Source organism: Rhamphochromis sp. 'chilingali', assembly GCF_963969265.1.
Source record: "Rhamphochromis sp. 'chilingali' genome assembly, chromosome: 19".
NCBI lineage: Eukaryota > Metazoa > Chordata > Actinopteri > Cichliformes > Cichlidae > Rhamphochromis > Rhamphochromis sp. 'chilingali'.
In genome coordinates, this window is record NC_137946.1 from 24,681,976 (window position 1) to 24,694,715 (window position 12,740).

At 41.0% G+C, this 12,740-nt stretch overlaps 1 protein-coding gene across 3 annotated transcripts in view; it reads left to right on the forward strand.

Moving 5' to 3' along the window:
* The window catches only part of jade2 (jade family PHD finger 2), a 233,019-nt gene that overhangs the window by 63,782 nt on the left and 156,497 nt on the right, over positions 1–12,740 (forward strand). For all 3 annotated transcript variants that reach the window (XM_080866369.1, XM_080866370.1, XM_080866371.1), the window contains exon 4: positions 8,563–8,720. In XM_080866369.1, coding sequence (XP_080722495.1) covers positions 8,563–8,720 — 158 coding nt within the window. The remainder of the gene's footprint in view (positions 1–8,562; positions 8,721–12,740) is intronic.

Below are 12,740 nucleotides of genomic sequence, written 5' to 3' on the forward strand. Positions count from 1 at the left end.
GCTCTTTGGGTGCTGCAGAGAGAGAGCAAGACCTCTCTTATGATTCACGACAAGCAAAAGTGCTTTATAGGCTAAATAATGTTAGAAAAGGTGAGCTACCAATGTTGCTGTTTACATGTCACTGTTGCTAAGGGTGCTTCGTAAACAGTCGCTTCACAAAAGCCTGTAAAATAATGTATGCATAATGTGACGCGATGCAAATGAAAAATGTTAAATGTCAGTATGGTTTAGTCTCTATTAATATAGCAGTTACAGTGTTGGTAGCGGTGTGGCTCGATAAACAGGAATTCTTTAATAGGGAAAAAATTCTGAGGCTGTCAGACTTTTTACCGTCGTGTACACACACACACACACACACACACACACACACACACACACACACACACACACACACACACACACACACTTCACATCCCCTGGTAATGTCATCAGTTCAGACCTAGATTGGACTTAATGAGACCCCTGCATGCTAACAGCCCATAACTCATCACAGCACACTGACCTACTGACTGATTGGACAGAGGAATGTGTGTGAGTGTGTGTGTGTGTGTTACTACTCACCTCACAGTAATGCTGAACTTGAGGTTTTGTGGAGCCTTAACCGAGCAGCTGAATCTAATCAGTTTTATGGAGAGACCATCGATCATGCCGCACTGTCTGATTAGATTGTGATGCAAACTTAACCGATAATAGAAGAGTTTAAATCAACAGTTTTGCTTTAAATTATCGTTATTGTGCAAACAGTATTAGCGCAATGCAATGGCTTTTATTGTTTTAAATTTAAAAGTTTAAATGTTCTGCCTTTTAACATGTGCAGAATATGGGAGTAAATGAAGGCTGATCGTGTAAACAAAAAGAAAGAGGCTTTAAAAACAGACAGTGGTGCAAAGGGGTAACTGTGGAAACCTTGCAGAAGAGAAATCTTGTTATTCAAGATGGAGACAGCGTGTGTTGTAACAGATTGGTGGTATTACCTTCAACCAGTCACGGCACATGGCTGCTCCTCCCTGAGCCTGGTTCTGTTGGAGGTTTCTTCCTGTTAAAAGAGCGTTTTTCCTTCCCACTGTCACCAAGTGCATCCTGAAAGCTGTTTGTTTCTGTATTACCTTTACCTTACAATATAAAACCCCTCGATGCAACTTGTCATTGTCGTGATAGCACTAAATAAATTCAATTCAATTGAAAAAATTCAATTGCTGAAACAATTTTTCGCAACGTTTTCTTCTTTTTGCTTGACGTCTGTTTGCTGAAGCCAAAAATGTTCAAATAACGGATACGGCATTTCTATTTGGCACAAGCTGCTCAACTTACGAAGTTTGAGTTTTCCTCCGTGACGTTGCCATGTTGCAGATTCACAAGTCTACACACATTTTGTGTGTTTTCAAAGACACAGTTCATACCAGGGGAGTATTACTGGAACATGAAAACAAAACAAAAAAAAGGAGATAAATGACATGGGCAGTTAGAGGTTTTGAATGTCAGTTTTGTTTTTGATTAACTGCCCAGTCCTAATGTGATTACACTTAAGTCTGGCAACAAAAAGGAATCAAATAAAATGTAAAGGTAGGAGTATCCTACAATACTCTGAACACACTTCTAAACTCCTTCCCTGATGTCTTCTTCAATCATTATGTTTCACTGTAGCCATTACTATTTGGTATTTTGGCAGACTTTGCCGAACTCCGGTGTGGTCTTTGCAACATGACCGCCTTTTACATTTGGGGAAAATCTAGAGAAAAGGACACTACAGACAGAAATAATATAACCGGATGGTTTAAATGAATGACATAACTTTTCAGATGCACTGCAGTTGTACAAAAATGAGTGTTGCGTATAGAAAAGTGTAAAAAGGCTGAATTAAGCTCATACTTTGTTGCAGCAGAAACATCGAGGAAAATGTCAACAAATTTGATGAGCAACTGACTGAAATGACCACTAACAGCGGGATTACTATGAAGACGTATATTAATTACCTTCTAAAGGGGATTTTCTTCCTATTGGAAATCTACTTTAGCATTCCTCCTTTTGTAGAAGTTGGGCTTGCACTCAGTATTTTCATTTGCGAATTGTGATTTATCAAATTTGGAAAGCTGAGTGGAAATGGCAAAATTCAATCACATGCTCTCCTCAGAACAAAGTTATTATGGTTGATGGATGTGGAAAATCTCTCCAGCAATAAATAAATCATGTGATAAATGGAAAAAGAAATGCACTTTTTGAGTAATTACTGACAGAGTTTCCATTGCTGCTTCAGGCTCATTGCACAACAGGCTCTCTCTTCCAAAAGCAGCCAGAGATTTGACATTGGTACTGTCACTCCTGTACATAACTCTTCATTAGTTGCTCAGTTACAATGCAGCCAAATTGATTTCTTTGTTTTGGTCTTTGCATGAAATACAGCCGGCACTAACTGACTCTGTAAAGGATAAACTAGTTACTCAAATCTAATCAGTGCTCGAAGGTCTCTGTTTTTCCATTTTTCTGCTGGATTTGTTTTGTTGCTCTGTGAAAGCTAAAGGGAGGAGAACACCCCCCCACCCCCCCACCCCCAACTCATATGTTATATTTTGTGTAAAAAAATAAAAAAAAATTGGCAGACAGTTTGGAAGCAGGGACTGCTTTCCTGCCCCTCTACCTGCTTGACTTTTACAGCCCGTCTCCTGGGACCTCTCATCTTCTTATCGCTCTCCTCTTCCATCTATCTGACTGTCATCCGTCACTGAGTACGGGCGACTCCCAACTGTCTGTCAGAGAAAGCGTAAAAAGATGAAGAGGGTGGGCAGTGGAATAGAGGAAGAGCAGGATGGTGTTGAGCTGGAGAGGCAGAGAGAGAGAGAGAGACGCGAGGTAGAACATAAAACTGCGGGAGCTTGTAATAGTGTTTCCTAGACATTAATTAGCCGAAGTCATTCCTGTACAAACACACAGTAATAAAACTGCTCCTCTCCTCTTTTCCCCTCCTGTCTCCTCTCCTTACCTCTGGCTTCTTCTCTTTTCATCCCTAACTTTCCCCTCTTTTCTTGGTTATCCTCTCTTCCCTTTGTATCTCAGTCCTTTTATTTGGCTCTCTATTATTTCCCCCTTTTTTTTCCCAACCATGCATTTTTATTACCCCCCCAACCCCCCGCTCTTTTTTCATCTTTTTGTCATCCTCTTTCTTTTCCACTACCATGTTTTTCGGCTGATGAGGAGCATGAAAACAGAGCAAAAGAAATGATGGAAGAAGTAAAAAGAGAAAGATTAAGGAGGAGTGGATTGCCCTTAGTCTCTGTCTTTCCTCCTCTGGTATTGCTGAAGGGGAAGACAAGATTCATGATGGCCTTGACTCACTGTCAACACACACTTACCCACACACAGACGAACACACAGTTACAGTACAGGTTGAACTTGCACGCACACACGCGCACAGGCGCAAACATCCTTGCTCCATTGCATTATTTATTTGTGCTGGCTGGCAGACGGCAGAAGCAGCCAAGCAGTAGAAGCAAGGATGCCGCTTTTTACATATGGCCTTTTAATATACTGCACTTTCTCTCTCTCTCTCTCTCTCTCTCTCTCACACACACACACGCACGCACGCACGCACGCACACACACAGACCTCATCCCCGTCCGGCCTTGTCTTTCGTCTCTCTTTCCACTGACTGAAATTAATTTCACTTCCTTTTCTCTGTTTCTCTCCCTCTCACTGCTTGGCCCTGTCCTCTCTTCACATAACATAATTTTTGCTCTTCCTCTTCTCCCTCTGTCCTCTTCCTACACGCTGTCCTCTATTACTGATATATGTCACAAAATGTTGTGGAGAAAGTCAGGATTTGGTGATGCTAAACCCTAATAGCGTGATCCCTGACAAACTCCAGAAATTGCTAGCTTGTGAGTGAAAATACCTCGACGACTATGGATGTGTGTGCATTGAAATGAAAATAAACAAATTTGCGCTCTCCTAGGGATGAATTTGAGTAATCTTGCATTTTCCATCATTAAGTGAAAACTGAAATTCATAATAACTCTGGAAATTGACCGAATTGCTGAAGAACTAATGGGAATCCAGTCACCCTTAGCTGCACTTCATTTAGTGAACTGTAGTTACTGCTACTTAACAAATGTTAGCACTCTGAGATGAAAACCTACGGTGGTAAACATGTCACAGTGATCACTCACTTAGCTCCAAGCACTACCGTGCCTGAGTACAGCCTCAAAGTAGATCTGTAGTCTTCTTATTTACTTATCCTTTGATCGGATTTTGATAAGATGACTCCTGATTAAATTGGGAGACTCTGGCGGGTTTAGATTGTTTTATTGTTTTTTTCAGGGATTTTGATGTGTTGCACCTCAGAGATAGTAAAGAGAGGCTTCCCCACACAGTTATACTGCCAGTCCAGGGACAGAGTGAGCTACTTTAAGGTTACAGTTTTTATTGCTGTTCACTGAAACTGAGCCTTGATAATAATGCTGCACACTGAACAGCTGGCACAAGTGTTTTTAATATCAGTGTACGGGTTATGACTGGCTGTTAATACAGCCATGCCTCATACAGGCAGCACCGGCATTAATGTAGGTGTTAAAAAAGCTTGTGTGTCTGTGCACACTGGTGGATGTGTGTCGTCAGATTATGTGTCTCTTTGTTCCGTCCCACATGTGCTGGGCCAGAGAGGAAGAGGATGCCTGGGGAGTTTTGACTTTGTCTTGTGATGCTTAAGCTAATTGAATGTATGAAAGTATGATCATAGGGAATAATGGTGGTAGGTTAATAAGGAAGATCATTAGTTGGCATGCAAGCTGTCTTTTCTGTGTACAGGATAACTAGCATCGAACCATTACAGTGATCACGTTTGAATGGATGAACAGAAATGAAATGTTCATCTACCTGTCGCACCAGATGGTGACCACTCCACAAAGAGTCCCTTTGACTGTTTGAGTCATCTGAAATCCTGGATGGCAAAAAAAAAGTGCTTTCACTGAATGACCCTTTCAAGCTCTACAAACATTCTCACCGAGGCATCGATATTGGTCTTTTATCCAGCCGCGTCCAATTTACTGTTAAAAATCTTGGTGTTTTTTATGGGTAGCTCCTTGACTTTTAACAATCAAACCAGGAATGTTGTGAAGGTCAGCTTTTATCAGCGGAGAATCATCACTAAGTCAAAGCCAGTGATGTAGAAACAGTTATCGACGACTTGGCACCTCTTGGCTTGACTGCTGCAGCTCCCTGTGTGTAGGATTGACAGTTTCCACCTTGATTGGAGATGGTTCAAACTGCAGCTGCTCAACGCTTAACCGGTGCAAAGAAAAGAGAGCACATCACTCCTGTTTTCACACAGCTGCACTGGCTACCAGTGAAGTTTAGAATAGACTTTAAAGTTGTATTTTTTTTTTTTTATAGAGTCCTCCATGGATTATCTCCACAGTGCATTGCAGATCTTAAACTCAGTATTTTGCCTCCAGGTCAATGAGTCCATCATCCCAACAACTTCTCTCAGTGCCCTCCTCTCGCCCAGGCAGCTGGGCCTTTGCTGTTATTGGCCCCAGGCTCTGGAAAACTTTTCCTTCCGACAAAAGAACCTGCTCAACAATTGAGAATTTTAAATAAACTCTAAAGAGCTACCAGTTTTTGCTTTTTTTATTTTCTTTCGACATCTGTTGTTTCAAAATGCGCTATATAAAAAAAAAAACAACATTTTATATTAAGTGTCCATATTGTTAACCATGTGCTATGGGAAGCTATGCTGTGCCTCGGTGGTTTGTTACCAGACTTTTTGGATGTTGCTAGAGGAGGTTATTGTAGATCAGATCCAAGCTAAAAAAGCCTTGAAGTCCAGTTTAGCTGTCCCTTTTCAGGTCCAGGTCCAAAGAAGAGTGGCTTCTATTGTTATCTTTGTCAGCAGAGTCAGCACTTTGCGCTGCCGTTGTTGCTTTTGTAAAGTAAACTGCTGGTCAGTAGTGGTTATGGCAAACCGGCAATCTTCTGCAGGCTCTTGCATGGCTGCAGTTGGAAGGTTGCTGAGCGTGGCCGCTTGCAGAGCACGCAGAGGAGATCATGGGCAGGTGAAGTCATAGTGGGCCTCACTGTCCTCAAAACAGAGCAGTGGATGAGCAGAAGTGGGCACCCTTGGTTTTGTTAGACTGGCATTTAGAGGATGGTCAACATTGGATAGCCACATTGCAGATGCAGGAGGTGACTGCTACGTCTTAAAGTAAAAATTCCATTCACATTGTACAAGCGAATGAATTCATCTGCGGGCTTTCTCGTGGTCCACTGGGAGACTTAAACTCCATCTCCATCCGTCGCTTTTTTGCTCATTTTTATCTCCACCCAGTTTTGCTTCTGTTATCTCTCTTTTAACTCCATTTTTCGTCTTACAAGTCTGTTTTTCTTCATCGTGTCTCTTAGGTCAAAATAGAGAAGATAAAAACACACATTGGGGATGGAGAGATGGAGAGGAAGGAGGGATGGAGGGAGGGGAGGGAGATGGGGAGGTTAATAGAGAGACAGATGGAGAAGAGGAGCTAATATAGCAGGGATAAGGAGGCTTAGAAAGTAATGATAAAATGCAGAGTGAAGTCATACGGTTGATTTGGCACCACTGCGAGGGAGTGTTGCTTGTTTTTTGGTTTTTTTTATGTGTGTGTGTGGCTTTGTGTGTTTATGCCTGTGTGTTCTTGACTGATGTCCTTGACTATATGACTGATAATATCGCTGCTTCAGGTCCCTGGTAAAGCAGACGGAGAATTTATGTGTGTGCGTTCGCATTATGTGCAAGAACGATCGTGTCTGCTTGAATGCATCCACTCCCTCGTGTCCTCAAATGCCGCATCACACTCAGGCACACCTAGTTTGTTTTTGTAAAATCCTCCCAAGAATTGTACTTTTAATGATTTCATATTGGTTAATATCAATAATTTACCACCACTTGAGTTTATCAGTGTTCCACTTGCTTCTTCCTCCTTACCTTTTACTTCTTCTTTCATCTGTCCGTGTGTTTCAAAATGTTTTATTCCCCTTGCTTGCAACCATTCCTTACATCTCAGTCTGTCCCATTCAAGATGTGAGAAAGAGGCTGAATGAAAAGATGAGAGAAACCAGGAGACGCTTAAAATACACGAAACCCGCTGAGTGAGAGATGCTAGGATGCACGGTTGTAGTGAAATGACACGTCCCTTCCCTCTCTGTGTCATCTGAAGTAACATCAGTTGATGGTGTCACATATGGTTCACCTTCAAGTTTGTATTTGCACTAAAACGTAATGCACTGCAATTATTTTTAATTGCAGAGGGAAGAAGCACCGACTGTGTGGTGCGCTGCTGGAATACTGGAGCAGCAAATCCCGTCCCTGTCATCCAGTAAAACTTTAAAAGGACTCCAGAGTCTATGACCGAGTACCCAAGAGAGCCAAAGACATTAAGTGCAACAAAATCTGGGATTTATACTTTACTAGACAAATGCATCTCAGTGCCGTTGCACATCTGTTCTCAGTGTTGTGTTGCCTGATCAAATGTTACACCAGTGTTTAGTGTCAGGCAGCCGTCAGCAAAAGAAATGCAAAAGATGCATAATTTTGAGGCCGCAAGAGATTTATGGTAAATCTGAGCTGGGAAGTCAAACACAAGCCTGACATTTTGTTGTTGTAAGTAACGGCTTTATCATGAGCAGTCTGAGCCTACAGGCTGTGAGGATCATTGAGGATCACTTAGGCCCTGAGACGGGGCTTGACTGACTGGAGGCTACTGAGGGAAAATAGATTGCATAACATAGCATCAGTCATTGTGAAAACGGTCTGCCTTTGGAACCGCACCAGGCTTCCATGTTTTTGGGGTTTTTTTTGTGTCACAGGTTATCTCTGGCCACGAGCATTGTTTTCCTGTGCATTAGTTGCAGTTTTGGAGTTACATGCTGGCTTTCTGTTTAAGTAAAACCCAAGAGCTGTTGAAGATATTATTCGTAGGACCAGCTTTCAGATGAACTGGGTAGTTTAAAAATGTGTTGTTATTGTGGGGTTTTCTGTGGGCCTAATGGTTGCACATGCTGTGACCAAACTGGTCTACAGTTTCATTCCCAGCTGGGGCTTTTGCTCTGTGTTCTAACCTTTTTTCTACCCTGACTTTGTCTCTCTCAACACTGTGCTAAAAATGATATATTCAAGAATTGTGCAAGAGAGTCAATAGTAAGTGTTAAATACAGTCTACTTTGAGGTGCTGTATAATATTTAGATTTGTAAACTCATATCAATATAAAGATTTATAAGATTTGTTTTTGCTGAAAGACACAGGCAGAAATTAGAAGATTGAAGAAAATAACAAAGCAGGGCGAGACTGTGTTAAAATCACAAACCATGCATAATATGGGTCACTGGTTCAGAAAGATATCTGACTCTGGATGCTTCCCAGTTTTTCTTATTGATGTTCTGTTGTGTACATGTAAACATGTGCCATTTTGCAGTAACTCACAATATTAAAGAATGATTCTGGATCCAAAAATCCCTTTTCAATTGGGCCAAGTCCCACCTTGGTAAAACCTAGCCAATCACACGACCTTCTTGCATTTTTTTTCTCTTCTTCTGTAAAGGTATTTCGTACTGACTTCATCACTGCCATGAAGCTGCCAGATTCAGCCCAGCTCGGCCCAGACGACTTCTACGTGCTTTCAGACCCTTGGAGACAAGAGTGGGAGAAGGGAGTGCAGGTCCCAGCCAACCTAGAGGCCATACCGGAGCCTGTGGTCAGGTAGGAAATACACAGAGAACACACCGATAAACACCCAAACCCATGCAGTAGTTTGGTATTTAGTACCAAAGGTATTTTTTCTTTTGTTCTCCATTTCATTAAAGCCTGAAAGGCAGATTTAATCTGCATTGCTCTTGTAAGCACTAACAGCTGCCAATGGGGACATGAAGTTGCTGCCTTTAAAGAGATCTTGGAAAAGTTTTGCATTTGAACTTTTGTTTGGCATGACTAATTGTTTTTCTTTTTTCTTTTTGGAATATTGTTAGATTGTAGATTTTGTTGCAAAGTTCATACAACTGTGAAAATTAAATTTGCTAAGGTAATTTTGATAAGCTCTTGTAAATGTGGCTAAACGAGCAGACGAGATGCCTGAAGTTCCAAAGAGCTTTTGCTGGAATGATTAAAAATAACAAACAAAGGGCAATTTTTTTTTTTTTTTTTTTTTTTTGGGGGGGGGGGGGGGGGCAATTAAAGTGTAATAACAGGTGTGGGAAGCCTTTACATAATTACATTTCCTGCAATTACACTAATTAGCAATACATTTGAAATGGAAAATATGCACACTCACTCCTGCACATGGAAATCTACAAAGGTATAAAGTGAGACGCTTTAGCTTTCTGTGCTTCAGTTCATTCATCCGTAAAAACACACACACACACACACACACACACACACACACACACACACACACACACACACACACACACACACACACACACACACACACACACACACAACATCAAGCTGGTAGGCAGATGTTTACAGGCATGCACTTTGACCCACTTACATTCACTCCCATACTGTAAATTAGTCGCCTTTTTCTCTTTCTCCCTCTGTGTGTCTCTCTTATGGCGGTAGTCTCTCCAACTCTCTAGTACTACTGCAGCTGCTTCACGTGCCCGTGTGGTTTGTTTGGTGTTCTAGGAACTAATAAAAATGCTCAGACTGCCTGGTAATGCCTGTTGCACAGACATGCCATACTGTGAGACCACACACGCACTGGCAAGCACACACAAGTGTTCAGTCTTTTTGAGAGACGGAGAAATAAACGAGTTAACCTTCTGCATCCATGAATGCTTCCCCCCCAATTTACATGGCTCAAGAACCCCAGTCGCAGAAAATTATTAAACAAAAATATAGAGGCAGTGGGGTTTTTTTTGTTTTTGTTTTTTTACAGGAACATGGAGTAGGTGAAGAGGTGACACACATGTTGGTTAGAGGAAAGCAAAAAATTCCCACCATGGTAGATGTTTCTCATCTTTTTTTGTTTTTTTCCACTCTTGACTCAAGTTAAAAATATTTGTCCACTATTTAAAGCTGTTGGAGGCATTTTGTTTGTTCTAAATTGTTTTTAATTATTCAAGGGCTAAACTGGAAGAAAAATCACCATCTTGCCCCAAGTTTATCAGCGAGAGGTCCTAGGTCTGAATCACGGACAAGCCCCCAATTAATGAAATGGAATATCTATGGGGGACTAATGCAGTACATGAAAAACTCCTGTCTACTTTAAATCCCAAGTAGCCACAAGAAAAACTTGAGTAAATCAACAGGTGTTGTATTTATTAAGTAATAGTTTCAGAGGAATGGTTTAGGTTGAGCCTTTTGGAGACCAAAGATAGAGAGGCAAGGCTGAGATAATTTAGACATAGTGAAAATATTGGCCAAAGGATGTTGAAAATGGAGCTGCTAAGCAGAACGAAAAGAGGAGGATGTCAGAGAAGATTCATGAATGAATGTAGTGAAGAGGGACATGCCGAGGGTTGGTGTGACAGAACAGGATGCTGGGATGGGGTGAGATGGAAGCGTATGATCTGCTATTACGACCCATAAAGGGACCAGCCAAAAGACGAAGACATAGTAGTTTCACAAATTCAGGAGTACAAATCAATGTCAGAATGAGCCAAGGCCAAAATAACAAACAAGGAAAAACTGTCTACACTCCAAACTGAGATAACTTACTCATAAGAAACAAACCAGAAAGCAACAGCAGTGGCTCACTACCTATCATAAACAAGAGAAAACTATTCAAAAACGTGGCAGCTCAGCCTTATCCACTCCTTTAAATGCAAATCTTAAAATAGAAGTTGGAAATAGACCCAAGTGTTTCTGGGGGGAAGTTGGAAAAGTGAATAATCCTCTACCCAGATGCCATCTTGGCTCCTTATGTGTATGATAATCATGTTGGTGCCAGTCGCCTTTGAGCTGTACATGGGCCATACCATATCGAGGTACCTACACATTCAAATTAGCTTATTCTTTTTCACACTATTGAGATGTTCTCCCATGTACTTTAAATGGATTACTTGTAAGTCTATGAAGGTGCATCAGCATGTTAGAGGACTTATTTGCACACTAATCATTATGTTATGAGTAAATTGATTTATTTTAAATTAAATAACCTCAATAATTACTTGCTGTACCGATTGTTTAGCTATTTGAGGCAATAACCTTTTTCCCTAGCTGTTTAAGGACTAGACTGGAAAGAAATCACTGCGATGCTCGAAGTTCAGAAGTGGCTGCAGGTCAGGAGGCAGCAGGGATGTTCACAAGGCTGGGGGTTGATTACAAGCTCAATCTCTTACCTGTATCACAGTGTTGTTTGGCAACACTCTGAACACCCATTATATTATTTTGCACATTCATGGTCGCCATGAATAGAATTGAAGTAATTATTTTTCATTAACCATTCAGCCACTCCCTTATAAATAAAACAGAAATTTTTAGGATCATGACAGCAGAAAAGGGAGTTGGAATGGTCTAATGCCATGTCTAATAGCGATATCTCTCAGTACGCAGTTTTGATAACAAACAGTTTGTCTTTCAGTTTTACTTTCTTTTCAATTTGAAATCAGACAAAAGAATGAATGAGTCTGACTGCAGGCAGAAGACAAATGTTATAAATAATAGAACAGGAAACGGGAAAAAATCTGGTCATCTATGAGGTTTGACAGGATTGCTGTGCCACCCTTACTGTTTGCATTGCTTACCAGGTTAATATCATTTGTGACATATACACACACGCTCATGCTTATAAGCAATATGGCGCTAACAGATTGAACAGGGCCTGGAGGCAGAGAGATAGATGAGCATATTGGGAGAGAAAGAGAAACGCATAAAAGAGATAGTTGAGGATAGATGGATGCATGCGGGCATATCTATTATCTTGTATGTGATAGGACGAAGAAGGGATTTACTGTGACGCTGAAATGGAGTGATGATGGATGAATGGTGGGATAGTGTTAAAGAAGAGTAAGTGTGAGTGAGCTGATGGTCTCTGTCAGAGCCCCCGACGTTCATCCTTTTTTTTCCCCCTCTCGTGTGTCACTTTGACGCCCCTCGTTTTTTCCTCTTCCTCTTTCCTATCCTTTCCTCTCCACACTTCGTTCTGCGATATGCTTGGTCTGAAACTGATCCCTGTGATTTCCTAGGTTTTACCCATATACGAGCCCCTGCGGTCAGGCAGAATCGGTGGTAGGAGAGCTTATTTTCACAGAGTAAGTGATGATGATGCTGAGACATTTTTTAGGTAAAAGGTCACAAGTAAATGCAATTACCAGACTGTAAGGATACCTCTTTAAGCTGTCAGTTTATGCAGCTTATCAACATAAATCACTGCTATTAGAACATTTTTAGTTAGAAATGACTTGTAAGATTGTGGGAAAATAGTTGTTTTTTTTTGTCTGCTATTTGCTTTAGTGCTTTTATGGGCAGCTGTTGCTTTGTTCGTTGTCGCTTGAAAGGTCACCAGTAAACAATGAGCTTCTTCTGTCTTTTAAATTCATTACAAACAAGTTAATAGCAGAGGTTGTCGCCCACGTAGAACAAGACATATGGCCAATAAGGCTGTTATGGCTTGTCAGCTGAAGAAAGATTAAACATAAATTCCATAGCAGGTTTTTTTTTTCATTCTCATTTGATAAATTTGATAACAAGTATACATTGTATAGCACACAAATATTTTTAAGGAACTCATTCATCAAAAAAAGTACTTACAGCAATAACTACTGCAGGGTTACCATT